General features: G+C 41.9%; 2 protein-coding genes across 3 annotated transcripts in view; one reads left to right on the top strand and one right to left on the bottom strand.

Annotated features, from left to right (window-relative positions):
* Positions 1 to 3,115: 3,115 nt before the first annotated feature.
* Positions 3,116 to 20,979, bottom strand: part of Glb1 (galactosidase beta 1) — a 135,631-nt gene continuing 117,767 nt past the window's right edge. Inside the window, exons 18-20 of the transcript XR_007344348.1 lie at positions 15,457 to 15,590; positions 12,270 to 12,370; positions 3,116 to 4,582 (exon numbers count right to left, since the gene is read on the bottom strand). The gene's annotated coding sequence lies outside the window, so the exon portion shown is untranslated. The remainder of the gene's footprint in view (positions 4,583 to 12,269; positions 12,371 to 15,456; positions 15,591 to 20,979) is intronic.
* On the top strand, positions 12,013 to 16,019 carry Ccr4 (C-C motif chemokine receptor 4). 2 transcript variants are annotated; one of them, XM_015489540.2, is made up of 2 exons: positions 12,013 to 12,104; positions 14,849 to 16,019. In XM_015489540.2, the coding sequence occupies exon 2, from the start codon at positions 14,899 to 14,901 to the stop codon at positions 15,979 to 15,981; it is 1,083 nt and encodes a 360-aa protein (XP_015345026.1). In that variant the 5' UTR covers positions 12,013 to 12,104; positions 14,849 to 14,898; the 3' UTR covers positions 15,982 to 16,019. The 2 variants fall into 2 exon arrangements, with proteins under 2 accessions (XP_015345026.1, XP_048651151.1); XM_048795194.1 differs by having other exon boundaries at positions 12,037 to 12,104; positions 14,820 to 16,019.

Here is a 20,979-nt window from a genome sequence, read left to right as displayed (position 1 = left end):
GGGTGGTGATGCTGGGGTATTCGTGCCCTACAGCAGACATGGAGGTAGGAAAATTGAACAGTTCCTCCTTTAAATGGTTCAGTAATTTGCTCAAGGTCAGAGAGGGCCTGATGGTGCTCACAACCTTTCTGAGTTTGGGCTCTGGTCAATCAAAGGAGAACTGCTTTCTCACCCAGATTGTGGCATGTATCCCTCAGGAAAGACCATGTGGGAAGACATGGCTGCTATGCAGGGTCCTGATGAGAAATAAGTCCTGGATGGAAAAGGACCTCACTGAGTGGCTCATTGGGAACCCAGACCCACTGGAGCCAGCTTCACAATGGCGGCTCCCCGTGTTGAGGAAAGGTATATTGTGTTGCTCAAGGTGTTGGTAATGGGACAACCACCTCACCCGCAGGAATTCACACAGGAGTTAGTGTTTAATGATGTTGGTTGGATAGACTGAGAACCACCACTGACCCCTGGTGGCTGTGTCACAGTGGACAAGGGCTTCCTCACTGGTCTCTTAAATGCTGCAAATAATCCAACTCCAAGTTTGAGACAGGAAGATGGCAAGTGCCAGGTTTGTCTCAGCAAGATGACATCTCAAGAAATAAAAAGGGCTGGGGACACATAGCTCAGTACATTGAACCTCTACGTTCAGTCCCCAGTACTGCTTCCATCTGGTCATTCTAGTTCTACCAGCGCAATCTGGGACTGCCATAAATCTAGAAATGCCTATTTCCTCATCCCTGCGCAGTGTTTACCTCATTACGGTTCAATTTTCCCAGTATCTCAGATGGAGGCTTTCCCATCTTTTCTTTTTAAAGATGAGAAAGGTGATTTCAGACTAAGTTCCTTCCTTGGGGTTACACAGCCTGGAGGTTGCAGAACCTGACTGTGAATGAAGTTTGGGCTCTTGACTCCAAAGCCCTGGCAAGTCATTATGGTGCAATTCTGGTTCCACTTTGGGTGGTGACGATGGAGCAGTCTCCATGCAGGATGACTTCAGGCTAAAGCCCAGGTTAGAGGTGACTTAGAGGAGAAGATGGCGACGAACTGGTCTTTGAGGAAGACCTGGAGTCAGCTACGAAAGGAAAGCAGTAAGGGCTTTTATGGCTGAGAGCATGACATGAGTTGACTCTGTAGTTCGTTGTGCTGGCTGAGCCCTGACAGGGTGCAAGGGAGACAGCTCTAGATGTCCCAGTGGCTCTCATGGACCACTAGGCTCATGTCCCAGTGAATCCTGCAAAGCTGGCAACTCCAGGCAAGTAACTTTTACGTGATTCCCTCATTGCCTGGTCCTTGAAGGCCTGTGAAATTGAAGTCAACCCACACAGTGGTGACTGGCTTCTGCCACTCATTTGCCTTGTACCTTGAAGCTAGCCACTCAGAAGCAGAAGTGTCCTTTCTTTCCCTGTTTGCATTTGGCTGGGAGGGTGCACAGACACACCCCAATTACAACTTCAGAGCAGAGGCTACCGTTAACAGCCTGCCACCATATTTCTTTTCAGCTCTGTTGGGCACAAATAGGTGTCTTGGTTATGTGGCCATGGGAAGGTGGTGAAGGGACCTAGCCATGAGTTGATGGCATCTCCCTTTGGGGGGAAAAAAAATCCATGGGGCCAGCCAACCTCAGCTCCAAGAACCCTCCCCCCCATCCCCCTTCATTCCGTTTGTATATAGTTCCTTGAATACAAAGTGGATTGGAAGGATTTTCATATTGTCATTGTTAAGCTCTAAGAAAGACTGCTCTGCAGCCCCATGAGCGTGTAGGAAAGGGAAGCCTGGCTTTAGGGCAGAAGAAAACCCATCAGGAACTCGAAAGGAAACTAGAAGGTGGGAGTTGACCATCCCAGAGATATTCCTAAGTGACAGCCTACTAGATGAGGTCTTAGGCACATATTCATTACTGTGTTCTGACCCAGAGCTAACATTCAGTGTGAGAGGATTGATGAGATTATGGGGTTGGCTCTTGATTTCAGAAGGTGCTGATGCCTATGATGACTTAAGCTTCTGACTAACTTTGGTTAACCATTAATGTCCCGCTCTAAACATTACATTCTGGAACAGGTTGTCTACCCTGAAAGAACGAACAAGGCTCGTCCTCAGAGAAAATGCCCGTTTACCGAGGAACAGCTCTGCATATTTATAGAGCCGGGTGTGGTTTTACAGTTATGACAGTTTAATGGTTGAAGGGTTTGACAGTTGGCATGGGGTGCTTTCTGATTGGTGGGTAAGGATCATGTGAGCCAGCAGGGCTAGTCTGATTGGTGGGTAAGGATCACGTGAGCTAGCAGGGCTCACCATTGGACTGCTCTTCTCCGGGGATGGGGAAGTTAGTCTTTGGAGCCGGCTGGACTCCTAACACACCCCTTCTCCAGTCCTTGCCTCTGGCCCCAGTGTCTGGTTTGCTTTGCCAGTCAGTACTTGTCATGTTTTCTTCGTTTTGCAAATATAGCAGGCACAGAGCAACTCTTCCCAGATCTCTTTTACTTGAACAAGAGCCAGGTGGGATTTCTGTTCTCTTACAGAACCGTATCTCATATCTCACTTATTCAATGTTATGCTTTATATTAACCTTATCTCATTTTACTATCCAATTGTTAAAATCTTACTTTACATAGTACATGTTAATGGTGTCCATATACCTTTGACTGACTCTTCCCCTGGATTAGGAAACCAGTGCCACTAGGCAATTTACATTCACCTTAAGATCAGCATGGTGCTAGATATGCAGATGTTTAGAAAATTTTGTTGAATAATTGAATCCTCACATAGGCACAGAAAAGTTCTGTTTTGAAATATAAATTGGAACAACCATTTCGCAGAACAATTTGACAAATATATGCTTCAAATTTAAACTGTTCATATTGTTTGACTAAAAGTTAAGAAAGTTAAGCTATGACCAGCGCTCCTACATGAAAATTTCATTTCCCCTGGTTGCCTTCTAGAATCATCGATGATATTCATCAATATACTGTTTTAGAAATAAAATTCTTTACCTTTTCTCTATTAAAAAAAAAAAGGCGTCAATCAAGAAGCCTGATGACAATATGTAGATGGTCTCATTAAAATTTCTTTAAGCTATTTCTCAGTACCCTGATGTTTTAATAAAGAAAAAGACTGAATAACATTTAATTGAAAAAATGTTTTATTAAACTCTGTACATGATTCTTTAAGGGAAATGCTTCAATTTTAGAGTAATTTTAGTTGGCAGAACACTTTTTTGAATTTTGCACTATTTAGTAAAATGGCAGAGTTCCTGTACCAAGGCTATGTACTATTTTTCGTGTTCTTCGTGACAAAATGAGAGGCCTGTAGTACTTAAAGTTGTTGGGTCATTGAGTTGTAAGCTGAAGTAGCACCTGTTTCATGGATTTATTTGGTCTAGTTTAATTTCTGAAAGGAGATGCTATCTTTGAACTTTAAGGCAAAAATTTAAATTCCTTTTTAATGAAATCACTTTCCTAAATAATGGTTAATGCAAATTGGGAAATGCTACTGTACCTACTGCCATCTGCTGGCAGGTTTTATTTCTGTAAATAGCAATTTTCAAGGTGTGATATGGCTCATAGACCCCTGGTGAGGGTAGGAGGTGGTAGGTCTTTGCCACTCTTTCCAGGGGATCTGATATCAAATTAATATTCATACTGACACTATAACTTTGTTCTTCACTCTTTGTCTTTGTTCTGAGGATGCAAAAGCAGTTGCAGGCCAAAAATGCTGGGATCTTTGGACAAATTAATTCAGTGCCTTCAAATTGTACTCAAAAATGTTAACTCTTTTTTGCTCTGTTCTCCTAGTACCAATTTTACTTAACAAATTTTTGTTTTTACTAAGATTATTATCTCTACCCTTGAATTCTTATGGAATTTTCATCTTACGTGAAATAACCACAATTTTATTCAATAGATATTGAAAATCAATGAAGCAAGCTTGTCATTTTAAGTGAAACCATTGACTATTGCCAATGATAAAAACTGAGCATTCACCTGGCGTGTTGGCACATGCCTGTAATCCCAGTGGTTTGGGAGGCTGAGACAGGAGAATCGCTAGTTCAAAGCCAGCTTCAGCAAAAAGTGAGGTGCTGAGCAACTCAGTGAGACCCAGTCTCTACCGGGAATGTGGTTCAGTGGTTAAGCATCCCTGGGTTCAATCCTTGGTTAACAACAACAACAAAACAAAACAAAATAAAACCCACTGGGCTTTCAAGCAAAAATTACAATCTTGGAGAACTTGCATCTGTTAGTATGAATATAATAATTTTTGAGTAAGAGTTTTCTGGTGTCAGTGGTAATATTGCTCAATGTGATGTGATACAGGATTGTAGCCCATAAAGATGTCCATGTCCTTATCTCCAGAACCTGTGAATGTGCTGCTTTACATTCAAAAGGAATTTGCAGAAATTACTAAATTAAGGACTTGGAGAAAGGGAAATCATCCTGGATGATCTGGGTGGGCCAGATGTCACCCACAGGGTTTTTTAAATAAAATGAAGGTAGGCGATGGAACGTTTTGATGCCAGGGGCGAGAAGAAGCTGCAGTGCTGACGGAATCTGGAAGAGCCCACAGACTGTGGAAGGTTGGTGGTCTCAGCAAGCTGGAAAATGCATGGAAACAGATGTTGTTTAATCCTCTGAGTTTGTGGCAATTTGTTACAGCAGTAACAGAAAAGTATACAGTGAGATTTTGACATTGTGTAATGAAATGTAGAAAACTTCACATTTTCTTAAAATTCAGCTTGACTGAACCTTGACCAAATTGGTCCCACTTCTCAATTAACTATATGCAAGAGGAATCATTTGTCAACAGTAGTTAATGACATTTCTTCTTCTGTTCCCTATTGGGTAAACCAAGAGAATCAAAGAAATATATCTTAGCTGAGTAGTGTGGTGGGACATGCCTGTTATTTTGTTCAAGGTGGCACCATTATTTTCTGATAGGTTTTTCTCCTCCTTTCACCCTGGGGGGTGGGGGAAGGCAGCCACAGATGATGATGTTCCTCTATAGTCTGTCTGCCAATCACCATGGTACTTATTGCCTCCACAGGTCCCACCAAGGAGTCTCAGAGCTGCAGGAACAAAATTTCTTGCCAGCTCCCTCAGAACTCTTCATATCACCTTCTTGATAGTATGACAACTAAGCTTCTCTCTCTCCCTCCCTCCTTCCCTCCCCCTTCCCTTTCTCTCTTTTGGCACCAGGGATTGAACTCAGGGGCATTTAACCACTGAGCCACATCCCCAGTCCTTTTTGTATTTTATTTAGAGACAGAGTGTAACTGTGAGTTGCTTAGTGCTTCGCTAAGTTGCTTAGGCTGGCTTTGAACTTGAAATCCTCCTGCCTCAGCCTCTTGAGCCACTGGGATTACAGGTGTTCACCGGCTCGCCTGGCTAAATCTCTATATTAAAAATCCCTGTGGTGCCTATTCCCCATTGTCCCTTCATGTACAATATAGCAGTGTTACAATGCTATAATCTATTTTGTTGTTGTTGGGGATGGAACCCAGGGCCTTATACATGTAAGCAAGCCCTCGACCACTGAGTTACATTCCCAGCCTATTGATTATACTCTTGAAATATACACATTTGTGCTGAATATTGAAATGGGTTCAGGAAGGAGGAAGAGTCTGTCAGGGCACACTGAAAGGCAGAAAGGGAATTGGTTATTATGGAATGGGATTCAGTGGTCTGCATGTGAATCAGGTGGGCATGGAGTGGGCAGTGGTACAAAGGATATGTTCTGAAGGACTAACCTTAGGTGATGGAACATTTTGATGTTAGCAGGTATGGAGAGAGCAGTTCTTTCCATTTCAGGTTCCCAAGGGGGACTAAAAAATTCTGAATTTCACACAGTAGGTTTCAATCTGGAGACTAGAATGTGATAAAATGCTTCAATCTGTTTTTGGACTAGTTGCTGAAGTTCATTTCTGGATACTTTATTTTATTCTTATATCAGGTTGTCTTTCTTGTTGTAGGGTTTCTTTAAATATTTTGCATATTAACCACTTATCAGATATGATTTGCAAATATTTACCCCCGTTCTGCAGATTGCCTTTTCACTTTTTAAAAAAATCTTTATTTATTTTTATGTGGTGCTGAGGATCGAACCCAAGGCCTCGCACATGTGAGACAAGCGCTCTACCACTGAGCTACAACCCCAACCCACCTTTTCACTTTTTTGATCATATCCTTTTATGCACAGAAACTTAAAAAAAAAAAAAAAAAATTGGCACGAGGGATTGAACCCAGTGGCACTTAACCACTGAGCCACCTCCCCAGATATTTTTACTTGCTAAGTTGCTTAGGATCTCACCAAGTTGCTGCTGCTGGCTTTGAACTTGCATTCCTCCTGCCTCAGCCTCCCAAGCCACTGGGATTAGAAGTGCGTGCCACCGCACCTGGCTGTTTATTAAAAAATGTTCTTGAAAACTCAACCTGGAGGCTGGGGATGTGGCTCAAGCGGTAGCACGCTCGCCTGGCATGCGTGCGGCCCGGGTTCAATCCTCAGCACCACATACAAAGAAAGATGTTGTGTCCGCCCAAAAACTAAAAAATAAATATTAAAAAAATTGTCTCCCTTTCTCTCTCTCTCTCATTCTCAAACTCAACCTGGTTAAAATTCACCAAATCAAAAAGTCTTTGTCCTTTCCTTTCTAGTGTCACTGGGGATTGAACCCAGGGCCTCTTGCATGCTCCACAAGAGCCCTACCACTCAGTTGCAGGTGAGCGCCACCATGTGGTGAAATTTTAAATTTTGATGCAGTTCAGTTCATCTGTTTTTCCTTTTGTTATCTGTACTTTTGGTACAAGAAATCATTGTGAAATTCATTAGCATGAAGCTTTTCCCTTATATTTCTTTCCCCAAGTTTTATAGTTTAGCTGTTATTTGTGTAAGGTAAGCATTCAACTTTATTCTTTTGCGTTTGGAGCTCCAGTTTTCTTAAGTCTTTCAATAAATGGTGTTGTCTTTTCCCTATTGAATAATCTTGGCACCCTTCTCAAAGCTAATTTGACCACATCCCCCAGAGAATGTACTAAGTGACATCATTACTATACAGAGGGAATGGGATGAAATAAAGACAATGCAAAAAGAGATTTGACCATACTTGTGAGGGTTTCTGAGTATTCCATTTCTGTGTGTTTGTGCCAGTTTCACATTATTTGGATTAACATGGCTTTTTGTAATAAGTTTTGAAACCAGGAAGTGTAGGTCAAGATTGTTTTGGCTCTGCAGGCCCCTTGAGATTTTATATGAATTTTAAGATGGATTTTTCTATTTGTGGAAAAAGTGATGTTGAGATTGTGGTAGGGATGCCACTGAATCTTTAGATCACTTTGGGTAATACTATACTAAATCTTCCAGTCTGTAAGCATGGGTCATTTCCTCATTTACTTGTAACTTTTATTTCTTCCAACAACATTTTGTAGTTTTCAGAATACAAGCCTTTCATCTCCTTTTATTTCTAAGCTTTTTGTTCTGTTATTTTAAATGAAAATTTTAAAAAGGCTTTGTTCACTGTTAAGTATACATCTGATTTTTGTTTAATTTGTTGAATTCATTATATCTTCTTAACTCTTATATTTTCCTACTGGCTATAATAGAATTGGTGGTGGGCATCACAGTCATGGTCCTAATATTTTTTTTTTTTGGTGAGGGGTACTAGGGATTGAACTCGAGTTCTCAACCACTCAGCCACATTTCCAGCCCTATTTTGTATTTTCTTTGGAGACAGGGTCTTGCTGCATTGCTTAGCGCCTTGCTTTTGCTGAGGCTGGCTTTGAACTTGCAATTCTCCTGCCTCAGCCTCCCCAGCTGCTAGATCATAGGCATGTGTTACCACGCCCAGCCATGGTCCTAATTTTTAAAGGAATGACTTTTGCTGTTTACAATTGGATAGCAGGTTTGTTGGATTTTTAGCATTTTTAAAAAGTTACCTTCTAAAGTAAAATTTCTTTTTTGTGCTTAGGAAGCTGACTTCCCATCCTACCACCACCTAAATTACCAATACTGTTGTTTTTTTTAACTAATAAAGATTATGTATATTTATGGTATACATGGTGTAAAGGTTTAATCATGCTAATTTACGTATGCATTAACTACTTCATAGTTTTTTGAAGTGTGTTGAGAACACTTAAATCTCTTAGCAATTTTCAAGTATATATTTGTCAACATATTGCACTGTAGACATCTTGCACTTATTTCCCCCCAACTGAAATTTGTAGCCTTTGACCAACGTTCCTCAGTCCTTCCTCCCTCTTCCAAGCCCTGGTAATCACTTTTCTACTCTCTGCTTCTTTGAGTTGCGTTTTTTAGACTCCTCATAGTATGTCTTTTTGTGCCTGGTTTATTTCACTTATCTGTGTCTTTCAGGTTCATCTATATTGTCACAAATGATAAATTTTTTTTTTTCTTATTCAGGGCTCTTTCTATGACATATGGCTTTTCTCTGTTAATGTGGTGATAGGCATAAATTAGATGTTCTAGTATTAAACCAACTTTGCTTTTCTGAAATGCACTAACTTGTTCATTATGGGTTAACATTTCATATAGGATATTTGCCCTATATATTCATGAGTGAAATTGAACAATTTTATGTTTTTCCTACTTTGTCTAGTTTTGTTATCAAAATTATAGTACTAACTGAACAAATGAGTTTATTTTTTTTATTTCAGAAGGGGAGGGAAGATGCCTGAGATTAAAACCGTAGATACCTTGGATACTTAGAATTCGTGGAACCTTTTTTTGAGTGTGTATGAATCTGCTCTTGTGTCAAGCATTTAAACTACTGGATGATGTTAAAAATCATCAGATTTTATATATATTTTTTGAGCCAGTTTTGGTAAGATTTATCTACCTTTTATTGTGATAAAGTTCATAATATTTTTTTAAAATTGCATATCTCCCTTTGCATTCTAAAATTGTTGTTTTTTTCCCCCCTTTAACTTCCTTACAGGTCTGTCAGTTTTATTTGTGTTTTCAAATATTTTAATGGGTCTCTTTTCCTTTGAACTTGTTTAATTTCTGCTCTTATATTCTTTCTTATGACCCCCATGGTTTGTCCCCTGTTACTTTTCTCTTGCCTCCTTTTCCAGTCAAACACCCTTCTCCCTAACTTTTAGCCTTTCTTCTTTTCTAATATAAACACTTAAGGTCTAAATTATTCTCTGAGAACTTTAGATGCTCAGCACAACTCTGGTAAGTAGTATTAATCAGTTACAGGTTTTCTGTTTTTCTTAATCTTCTTGGACATACAGGTTTACATGAAAATGTGTTATCTTTCCAAAAATTATTTGCAATATTTTATTTCCTTACCAAAGTTCTCTTTACTCAGATGAATCAGTTTTGTAGTCCTGGTTTGTAGCCTACCCCTCTCTGCTTCCCCCTACTCTTTTTAAACTGGTGCTTGAACCTCAAGGATTGTTTACCACTAAGTTACATCCCCAGTCCAATTGCTGAGGCTGGCCTTGAACTTCATGCCTCCTATCTCAGCCTCCAGAGTTGCTGGGATTAGGTATTTACCACCATGTCTGGCTGTAATGTTTCCCTTTTAGAGCAGCTTAGTCCACACACCCAACCCCTCCACTTATTAGGTTCTCATAACCAGAGGCCACTGTGTGCTAACTTGAAGTCCCTGGGACCATGTGGTTAATTTTGAGCCCACAAAATTATTAGATTAGCCAATGGATGGAAGGCCCTTGTAACCCAACTAACCTCGCCTGCCATACATGAGCTGACTGTAAACTCTGTTTACTGTCTCATTGTCCCTGGGTACCATCCTGTGTAGCTCTGCCTGGCGCATTTCTCTCATTTTAACACGGTACTCTACAGCAGAGTCTTATGAGATTCTTCCTGAAAGCTTTGGGAGTTTCTGGCTTCAATTTCAGAGATGTTGGTCTAGTACATGTTGGCTAGGGAATTTACCAGATGTCTTGGTGTTGCAATAAGCCTGGTCACCAGGGGTCGCTGTGGTCTCATGTTGGGCAACAGGTGCTGTGGATCATAGTTTGGGGCAGGGTTTACACTGAGTCTTGTTCTGCTCAGGTTTCTGAAATGAAGCCCAATAGAACGTGATGTCAGGAGTGCGGGTGTTGGCCCAGCTGTGTCTCTGACTGGTGTGATGTCATGGCATACCACCTTTCCTCTCTTGAGTTTGCTTCCTCATGTATGAAATAGATGTTACTTAAAAACTTAAACACCTTCCCTCAAAAAAAAGGTATTACTTTTGAAGACCAATTTTCTACACAGAAGTAACCTCTACAATTTCTAAACTTGTCTTTTTTATTAAATTATTTATTCTAATGTGTGATGCATGAGGGCAGAATGCAGTTCATTTCATATTACACATATAGAGCACAATTTTTCAAGTCACTGATTGTACACAAAGTGGTACCTTTATACATGTACTTAGGTTAATGATGTCTAACTCATTCCTACCCCCTTGCCCTCCATTCCTCCCCGGGATCCTCATATCAAAGAAAACATTTTATTTTGGCCTTTGGTTTTTTGGGATTGGCTTGCTTCACGTACCATTATATTCTCCATCCATTTACCTGCAAATGCCATGATTTTATTCTCTTGTAAATGCTGAGTAATGTTCCATTGTGTATATATACCAAAGTTTACCTATCCATTCATCTACTGAAAGGTATCTGGGTTGGTTCCACAATTTAGCAATTGTGCTGCTATAAACATTGATATGGCTGTCTCTGTAGTGTGCTGTTTTTAAGTCCTTTAGGTATAAACCAAGGAGTGGGATAGCTGGGTCTGTAAACTTGCCTTTTTGTACTTGGAATTGAACCCAGGGGCGCTTTATCACTGAGCTTCATCCTCAATACTTTTTTGAGACAGAGTCTCACTAAGTTGGATAGGGCCTCACTAATTGGTTGACACTGGCCTCAGAACTTGTGATCCTCCTTCCTTGACTCCCAAGTTGTTAGGATTACAGGTATGCACTACCTTGCCTGGCTAGAAACCTACTTTGAATCTAAACACACAGAAATTGATGGGACTCACCCAGATATTTCTTGGGAGTCCAGTAATGGCAGGGCAACATATCAGGCTCAGCTATTTTCATTTAATCAGTCAGTGAAACGGCACAGTTTCCAAGCAGAAGGGACTTGAGAGTTCAACTGACACAACTTTGAAGACAAATAATTGAATCTAAGAATGTGGTTGGCTAAAATTGTCCAAGTCAGGGAAGATTTGGACAAATAGACACCCTCATTTGGACAAATTTTTCTCTATTCTGGAATATCTTTTTCCTAGAGTTTTCCTGGCCTTCTCAGTCTGGTTCAGATCCCACTTGTTTAGAGAATATCCTACATCTTGAGTACCTGCCCTTGTGTATTCATGAAGAGGAAAAAATTATTAGCCTAATGACCCAAAACAGAAGGAACATTCTACAGCATATAAGCCAGTTAGAAGGAAAAAAAAATCCTTTTACATTAAAAAAGTCAACAAATAGTGGGGAGGGCACACCTGTAATCCCAGATACTCTGGAGTCTGAGGCAAGAGGATAGCAAGTTCAGCAACTTAGTCTTAAAATAAAAGATCAAAATGGCTTGGGGATAAGGCTCAATGATTAAGTGCCCCTGGGTTCAAACCCTGGTTAAACCCCACCTCACCTCCCCAAAAAGCCAATAAATAAATTGGTGTGTGAGGATTAAATCTTGGGCCTCATGCATGCTAGGGAAGCTCCAGCACTAAACTATGTCCCCATGTTCCAACTTTTTTCCCCCAATGCTGGAAATCAAACCTGGGGCCTCATGCATATGAGGCAAGCTCTATCACTGAACGACCTCCCCAGCCCCTCCGACAAATTTTTAAAATTAAAAAGCTTACTTGGCTTTCCTCTCCATTTTCTCCTCTTACAGAAGAAAGCAAATTTTCCTAACCTTCAGTTTTGGGAAATGAGTCACTTTTCTCTGCTTTCTGCTTCTAGCAAAAAAAAAAAAAAAAAAAAAACCCAGTTGAACTCAGCATCGATGGGTGAGGGATAGAGCCGGTGCTCACAGGAAGCCACACATCCTTCAAAGGCACTCGTCCTTCATAGAGCTGTGCTGCTTGATCAGGCTTGGCATTGCCTCACAGACCGTCCTCGGAGTCACTTTCACAAAAGCAAGGTAAGTGGGGATGGGGACATTCCTGGGGCCTCCAGCCAAGCACTTTTCTCTAGACACGTGTGGCCTGAAGGCAGCAACGCATCCTGGCCAGCTACTTGGCCAACCCAGACACCCGGGCATATAGGTAATTTGTGTCTCAGGGTAGACAGCGGTCTTGGAACTTACATGCTCTCTACCTGTCCCCACGCTTCGGAACCCTCTTCTGACGGGTAGCCATACATGTAGGGCTCTTCCCCTTGAGCACATCTTGCCTAAGTCCACACATCCTAAACAAACAGATATTTTTCATTAAATATACAAACTTTCTATCAAGACTCCAAGATTAAGAAACACCACACACATGGGCCTACAGAATTCCAAACATTTACCAGCTCTTTTTTTTTTTTTTTTTTATACTTTTGATAGTTTCCTAACTCCTCAGTCTTGTTTTGATCTTTAGTTTTCACTGGTAAAAGGGTGGGAAAGAGTAGAATTATTCATTTAACACACATCTTTGATGCCACAGGTCTCTAGCATTCCCCTGTAGGAAGAAACCAAAATCTCTTTGAGAAACAGTTTGTGCATTTGGGTGTGTGGTGGGAGGCATTGGAAGTGAATTAACAATGCAAAAGGGTTCAATAAGGAATGTTGGGGTGTGAGGAAAGCCCTTCGTCTGTGAATTGATACACAGGTGGGCATGTGTGTAACTGGAAGGAGGGTTTAACCTCTTTGGACAACTTAGATGGGAGACACAGGTGACTGGGGGGGTGGAAAGTTTCTGTCTGGCTATCATGTATCTTTTCTAGATCTGTCAGGCCCCTTCCCACTCTAATGAGATTTGGTGCAGAAGACTGATTTTTTTTTTTTTTCTATGTGTAGCTTGATGAAAAGAACAAAAAGTTCCCTCAGATTATCAGAATCTTGAAGCCTCCCAAAAGGCCCTTCAAAATACATTTGCTATATTAGTGTCAAATTGGCTTACGAACAGTAGCTACCTGCTGCCCAAAGGTCAGGTCTGTACCCAGGTGAGATGTGCTTTAGAGCCAATGGTCTTGCCAGTGGGTTGCTGGAGCTGGCTTGGACCAGCTCCCAAGAGTCTGTCGTTACCTGTTCGGAAATTTTGTGAGCCCATTGGTAGTTTGGAATTGGCTATAGTGGGACTATGTATACCGCAGAAACTAGCAAATGTAATAAATTAATAAGAGTTATTTTCCTCCCCCCATCTCTTCCTGAGACCTGGGTTACTGGCAGCTCACTGGGCTTGGAGCCTAAAGAGCAAGTTCTACGCTCAGCTCTGTGGTCTCTAGAAGTTGTTTGACCTCTCTGAATCTTTCATAGATCTTCTGTATGGATCAATTAAGCTTGCTTAGCTTAGAGTATAAGATTTTTGGTGGAGGTAGAGTAGGGACAGGAATATGGGAATATATTGTACCATACTGGTGAACATTCTTTGAAGTCTATACAGTACAAAGTGTTTTTATATAAAGGCAAGTGACCAACTTGGTTTCCTTCTAGTGAAATAAGCACTTACTGAAATATTGGCCTTTCGTATAAGGTTTTGGTGGTTTTGTGATGCTAGTGATCAAACCCAGTGCCTTATGCACGTGAGGTAAGTGCTCTACCACTGAGTGATTTGCCCAGCCCTTCTGTGTAGGTTGGTTTGGTTGTGTTCTGTTTTGCAGTGCTGGGGATTAAACCCAGGGCCTCACACAAGCCAGGCAGACGCTCTATTACCAAGCCATGTTCCAGCTCATGGGTGCTTGGGTTTTAGAGACAGGATCTGGCTGTGTTGCCTAGGCTAATCTTGGATGCTTAGGTTCAAATGATTCTCCTGCCTCAGACCCCCAAGGAGCTGGGGTAGTGGTATACTACACTATTTAGCTCTCCATATTTAGATTTTATTTTTCTGTCAAAGGGTCTGGGTCCAGTTCTGTGGGGAATCCCAGTTGATCTTGTCATCCCGGAAAGTGGAGTTAGTGGACTTTTTTTATCTTTGAGGATCTTTTGTTGTTGTTGCAGTGCTGGGAATTGAATCCAGGCCTCAGGCATGCTAGGCAATCACAGTACCACTGAGCTACGTCCCCAGCTTAAATACAATCTTTAAAATACACTTCCTTGGGCTGGGGATGTGGCTCAAGGGATAGCGCGCTCGCTTGGCATGCGCGGGGTGCTGGGTTCAATCCTCAGCACCACATAAAAATAAAATAAAGATGTTGTGTCCACTGAAAACTAAAAAATAAATATCAAAAAAATTCAATAAAAAATAAGACCCCCTTTTCAAGGAAGTGTATTTTAAGTTATCCTCACTTAGAAATGAGAGAATTGGCCACGTGAGATGGTGCACACTTGTAATCCTGGCAGCTCAGGAGGATTATGAGTTCAAAGCCAGCCTCAGCAACTTCGTGAGACTCTGTCTCAAAACATAAAAACGGCTGGGGAGGTGGTTCAGTCGTTAAAAATGCCTAGGTTCAATCTCTGGAACCAAGCCGGGGGTGGGGTGGGGGTTAGAAAAAGAAACTTGAGTTCCAGTAGAGGGATAAGAAAATGAGTGAGTGGCAGAGCTGGCCTTTGAACCTAAACTATGACGGTCAAGGCCTGGGTTATTTCATTGGCCTGCAGGGCACTCTGGGGAATTAGCTACAAAGTGCTTTGCCCCAGATCATTTTATACCCTTCCCAGGCTGAGGAGCTGTGTTCCACATTTAGCACCATTTTGACTTATTTTTTTTTCTTATAGAAATCTTTGTTTTCTCTTCCCATCATTAGCTGTTTCTGTTGCATCCAGACCTGCCTTGAGAACCTCACAGGTTTGGAAAATGAACCCCACGGATATAGCAGACACTACCCTGGATGACAGCATCTACAACAACTACTACCTCTTTGAAAGCATCCCCAAGCCTTGTAACAAAGAAGGAGTCAAGGCCTTCGGGGAGCTCTTCCTGCCCCCTCTTTACTCCTTGGTCTTTCTGTTTGGTCTGCTTGGAAATTCCGTGGTGGTTCTAGTCCTGTTCAAATACAAGCGGCTCAAGTCCATGACTGACGTGTACCTGCTCAACCTTGCCATCTCGGATCTGCTCTTTGTGCTTTCCCTCCCATTCTGGGGCTACTATGCTGCAGATCAGTGGGTTTTTGGTCTGGGTCTATGCAAGATTATTTCCTGGATGTACTTGGTGGGCTTTTACAGTGGCATATTCTTCATCATGCTCATGAGCATCGACAGATATCTGGCAATCGTGCATGCAGTGTTTTCCTTGAGAGCGAGAACCCTGACCTATGGGGTCATCACCAGTGTGGCTACGTGGTCAGTGGCTGTATTCGCCTCCCTCCCTGGCCTTTTGTTCAGCACTTGTTACACCGAGCGCAACCACACTTACTGCAAAACCAAGTACTCTGTCAACTCCACCACGTGGAAGGTTCTCAGCTCCCTGGAGATCAACATCTTTGGGTTGGTGATCCCCTTGGGGATCATGCTCTTCTGCTACTCCATGATCATCAGAACCTTGCAGCACTGCAAAAATGAAAAGAAGAACAAGGCGGTGAAGATGATCTTTGCTGTGGTGGTGCTCTTTCTTGGGTTCTGGACTCCTTACAACATAGTGCTTTTCCTGGATACCCTGGTGGAGCTAGAAGTCCTTCAGAATTGCACCTTTGAAAGGTATCTGGACTACGCCATCCAGGCCACAGAAACCCTGGCTTTCGTTCACTGTTGCCTTAATCCAGTCATCTACTTTTTTCTGGGGGAGAAATTTCGCAAATACATTGTCCAACTCTTCAAAACCTGCAGGGGCCCTTTTATGCTCTGCCAATATTGTGGGCTTCTCCAAATTTACTCTGCCGACACCCCCAGCTCCTCTTACACACAGTCTACCATGGATCATGATCTCCGTGATGCTCTGTAAAAAAAAAAAAAAAAAAAAAAAAAAATGCAAAACACAGAGCCAATAAGCTTCCCACCTTCAGAGCTTACTTAAAATTGTATTTTAGTAAGAGTCGCCTGAGAGCAGGTAGCAGGAGGAAGGCCTACAGCCACAGTGGAAAGTGTAGGTCTCACCTTGCAACTTTTCCCTCTTCCCAGTAAGCAAGTTGAGCCCCACGGGGGTTCACCTGGACCAAGTGTTCTTCTTCACATGAGACCTGCCTCAAGCAGAAGTAAACCTGCAAATTCTGACCAACATTTCACTGAGGTTATGGATGATATTGAAAGAGAACATTCATTCCCTCTAACCTCGACTGATGGGGTTCTCCAGAAGGAGCTGCAGACTGATGGGGTAAACAGCTATTCCCTCCTGTGGAAAATGTGCCCTCTGATTAATTTCTAGCTTTTATGGAACAACAAAGAAGGTTTTGATATGCTATCGTAGTGTTTTTCTAGTAACAGATCTGTAGCATGGTATGTTCCATGAAGTCAGGTGGATCACAGAAACAATTAGTGGATCTTGATACTTTGACTGTAAAGGATAATTTGTTCATCAAAGGCCGCACTTTCTCTGCCAATTAACAAATGTAAAGATTTGAAGGCATTAGCATGGTCTGATTTCTAAACTTGAAACACAAGGCATTTAAAGGCCAACATATTTGTTCAAATTCAATTTGCCTTGGACATGTTTTAATTATACCATGAATATTCAAGATGTTTAAATTAGGGATTTGGAGGCATAACTCAGTGGTAGAGTGGTTGCCTAGCATGTGTGAGGCCCTGAGTTCTATCCCCGGCTCTGAAAAAATAACATTCATCTAGATCTTTTACTTGTTTACAAACATGTTCTTCAAAGTTTAAGGAAGTACTGTCATATTTCAGTAATCTACCTTAAGTGCAAATAGTTGAGGTAAGAAAAATCAAAAGCTATTGCTGATGTGGTGTATGAAAGAAGTTTTTATTTTTTTTAATTTTTAGTTTTCGGGAGACACAACATCTTTGTTTGTATGTGGTGTTGATATTGAACCCAGGCCGCACGCATGCCAGGCGAGCGCACTACCGCTTGAGCCACATCCCCAGCCCTGAAAGAAGTTTTTAACCCCAGTATTGCACTGATCTTTAAATTTTGGGTGGCTCAGAAGTTTTGTTTTTTTTTTTTTAATAGTGGTGCCGGGGATTGAACCCAGGGCCTTGTGCATGCAAGGCAAGCACTCTACCAACTAAGCTACATCCCCAGTCATTTCTTATAACTTATACCAATAAAATAAATTGCAATAGTGTCCTTATTCATAGCCTTAATCAGAATTAAAGACTCAACGTCTAGGAGACCACCAATCCCTCCAGAAACATCCAATCTTTTAAGCTATTATCTGACTTAAAATGCTTATGTAATGTGTAACGTTACATTTAAAAATAATGCATCTCCAGGAAACCGATTTTCACTCTGGATTCCTGCCCACCCCTTGGTACTGGGGATGAACTATGGGGTATGGGGGTAGGAGATGCTCCACCCCTGAGCCACATCCCCAGCCCCTTTTTAAATTTTGAGATGGGGTCACACTAAGTTGCTTAGGGCCTCACAAATTTGCTGAGGCTGACTTTGAACTTGCCATCCTCTTGCCTCAGTCTCCCAAGTTGCTGGAATTACAGGTATGCCACAGCCTGCCAGGCCAGAAAATTTTATTTTCAGAAAAGTGGTTTTAAGATTGAAGGTTGCTTTTTTTTTTTTTTTTTTGCCTTCATTGGAAATAAACATATATATATATTACTCCCCTGAGCCTATTTTCTGGACCATGTTTGACCTGATGTGGACAAAAATCAGCTGCTGATCTGCCCCCCTGCTTTGTCACATGTTGCAGATGTCATGGACTCACTGAGAGGGGCGATTAAAGGGTTCACTGTTACCATCTCAGTTTGGGTAGGGAGAGGAGTCCTGTCACGTTGTAGTGCACTTGGAGACAAGAACAGGTAAGAAGTTAGGGGTGGGCCAACTTCCTGGCAGGGTTTCCTTGGAACAACCTCAGTGTGGGATGCTAGGATCTGCCAAATCCTAACTCTGCATTCCTTTGTGAGCCTGAGCATGTGACTCTCCTCCCTTAGCCTTGGCTTCCTCATCTTTAAAATGGGATATATTTTAGATTCAGAGAGAAATAAGATATTTAGCACAAAGCATCTGTGCTACCCAGGCCACGGAAAGAGGGTTTGGGATCTGCTCCCCCGGAGCCTGCCCCTCCCTTCCTGACAGAGCTTGTAAGTTTGTTCATTTAATCACAGTGGCGCAACTTAAGGCACCAGATGAGAAAGACTGACAGAAGGGGTTTACTGTTCCTTCCCCGCCACATACAATATTAAGCAATGATGAGGTGTGGTCTGCATGGCTCTGAACTATCCTTGTTTGAAAGTTGGAGGATGTTCCCTGAGGATAGGAATTTGGAACTTCAAAGTGACATCCAGATATAACCCTCAGAACACCAAAAAGTAACTTCCCATCCAGTAACAGAGCTATCAAAAGTAAGCCTCCACATTTCTGCACAAAGGTGGGTTTCACTAAATCTTCAGACATCGGGCCCCTCCGTTCCTTGATGTGTCATGCACAGATCAAGAGCAATAGAAATGGGTTTTCTTGTGAAGTCATGTAAAACATTCTGAAACTGGACAGAGGTGATGATTACTCAACATTGTGAATGTACTAAATGCCACTGAATTGTATATATTAAAATGTTAATTTTATGTTTTTTTTTTTAATCTCAATAAAAAACCAAAATTGTTACTCTGCGGTAGAGCGCTTGCCTATCATGTGTGAGGCACCAGGTTTGATACTCAGCACCACATATAAACAAAGGTCCATTAGCAACTAATAAAAATATTAAAATAGCCCAGACCATATTTGTTCCATACTTGGTGCTCAAATTCTAGTAAATAAGTAAATTCCATTTCCTTCCCACGAGAAAAATAGAGGGAGAGCCAAAGGGTCTTAAGATTCTACCTCCAGCCCTAGGGGTCTAATCCCAGGTAACTCTACTACTGTGCTATATTCTCAGCCCCTTTTTATTTTTGAGACAGGCCTTTGCTAAGACTGTCCTTGAATTTGCAATCCTCCTGCTTCAGCCTCCCAAGTCACTGGGATGTGCCTTTAAGGGGATTTTTTTTCCCCCCAAGAAACTAAAGGTAACAACTTGGAACTACTTGATGCTATCAGTGTCCACCTGTTGAATGCCTATTTTGTGCTAAACCAGAATGCTCAGTGATGGGGAGAATAAAAGCTTTCATAAAGGAGTAAGTTGTAAGCTCATGAAATTTATAAACCAATAAGTGGAAAACACAAGATTCATGTAAACAAGACAAATATAAGTCAAAGTTTTGGGGGGAGGACAGAATGATCCAATAGCAGGTTAGCTTTTGACTTTGTCGGAGGAGCATGGTTTTCGTGGAAGGAGGGGAGGAAGGACCTTCTAAGCTGAGGAACATCATGGGATGGTAGGATGGCGCTCTGTTCTGGGAGAAAGGGACCAGGCTTCTGACAGTACCAGGGAATGTGTGGGAGCAGGGAGAGGATCAAAGTGGGGGGAAAGATAAGATCAAAGAAAACAGGATCCAAACAGCTGCTGAGTCAGCTGCCTGCCTTGCTGGGCAGACCCTGAGACTGCACAGAGGCTGGGTGCGCTGTCCACCCCACCCCTTTCACTACTGAAGCACACTTTACTAGCTGTCTGGATGCTGGCAGCTGACAACCCTCAGGACACCAGCTGCCTCCTGAGCAATTGTCCTTCCTGGGGGCAGTTCATATCCAGTAGCTGGATGGTGAGGGGACACATGTACTTGCTCCCTTGCTTAAATTTGAGACAACTCTAAAGGGCTGTCATGACTCCAGAGCTCCCCATAAGAGTAGCTGAGGCCTCTGTTGCAACTACGTCACTGGCCCTCTCTTCTTACTGCCCAGTCCTATTTCCTTTATGCCCTTACAGGTGTTACTCCCAAAAAAGGACTCCCCATTAAATCTACCTGCTAATCTCAATCTCATTGTTTCCAGGAATCTCAGCCTAAAACAGGAAACACAGTGGGGACAAGTGAGCACCTCATGTAAATGGGAACTGACCCAACTGGACTCTTGCTCCCCAGGTTCACCTTGTCCCTTATGCTTTGCCTGCTCAAGCCCTGAAATCTTCCCTTGGTCATGCCCAGACGAACCACATCAGTGATGCTCCGTTCAGTTCAAACCAACCAGGAGCATGCTCCACTCGTTTCTGAAATGTAACTTTTTACTCTTTTAAAAGTTGACAATGATTCCAAACTCTCTGAAAATCAAATATCTACCAAGTGCTTTTGTATACTCAAAGCCTCTTTTTACGTTGACACAATTGGTTTTATTACTCCAAGAAACTGAGGATCAGGGGAACACAAAACTGCCGCTCGATTACTTCTCAAACAGGCGAGTTTCCTATCTCTTAACTAAATGTTCTACACCGACAAGTTTCTGTTTAACCACACAAAGTTCACTAGTTACATCTCCAAAATCCCCAATTGCATTTCTAATAAAAATTTATGTGCCCAAGTTCAAGGATTGACTGAATTGTTCCAAAAACAGTAGGTAGGTTTTGGGTTAACAATTTCTTCATTTAGACTTTTGGTATGAACACAACTGTGAGCCTGCATTTTCAGCTTCTCTAGGAAGCTGTAATATCAAGAAGAATTAATTTAAAAACCCACAAAATTCCCTTTTCAATCAAACTTGATAAAATACATCTATTTTTGCTCAGAATTCTTAACAGGGTACCCCAGAGGCATTCCAGCTTAGAACAGGAAAGAACTGGCTATCTCTGCTTCCACAGAACATCTCCCTGGAGATCCTAACTCCATACCATAGAAGGATGAAGCAAAGATACAGCAACTGGAAGAAAATGGTGTTCTATAATATGCCAGCCAGTAATTCTCAAAACTGAGGACAAAACACAAGGATTGGGGGGGGGGGGGCTAGGGCTGT

The sequence above is a fragment of the Marmota marmota genome, unplaced genomic scaffold, assembly GCF_001458135.2.
Source record: "Marmota marmota marmota unplaced genomic scaffold, marMar, whole genome shotgun sequence".
Taxonomy (NCBI): Eukaryota; Metazoa; Chordata; class Mammalia; order Rodentia; family Sciuridae; genus Marmota; species Marmota marmota.
This window is presented reverse-complemented; position numbering and strand designations above follow the sequence as displayed.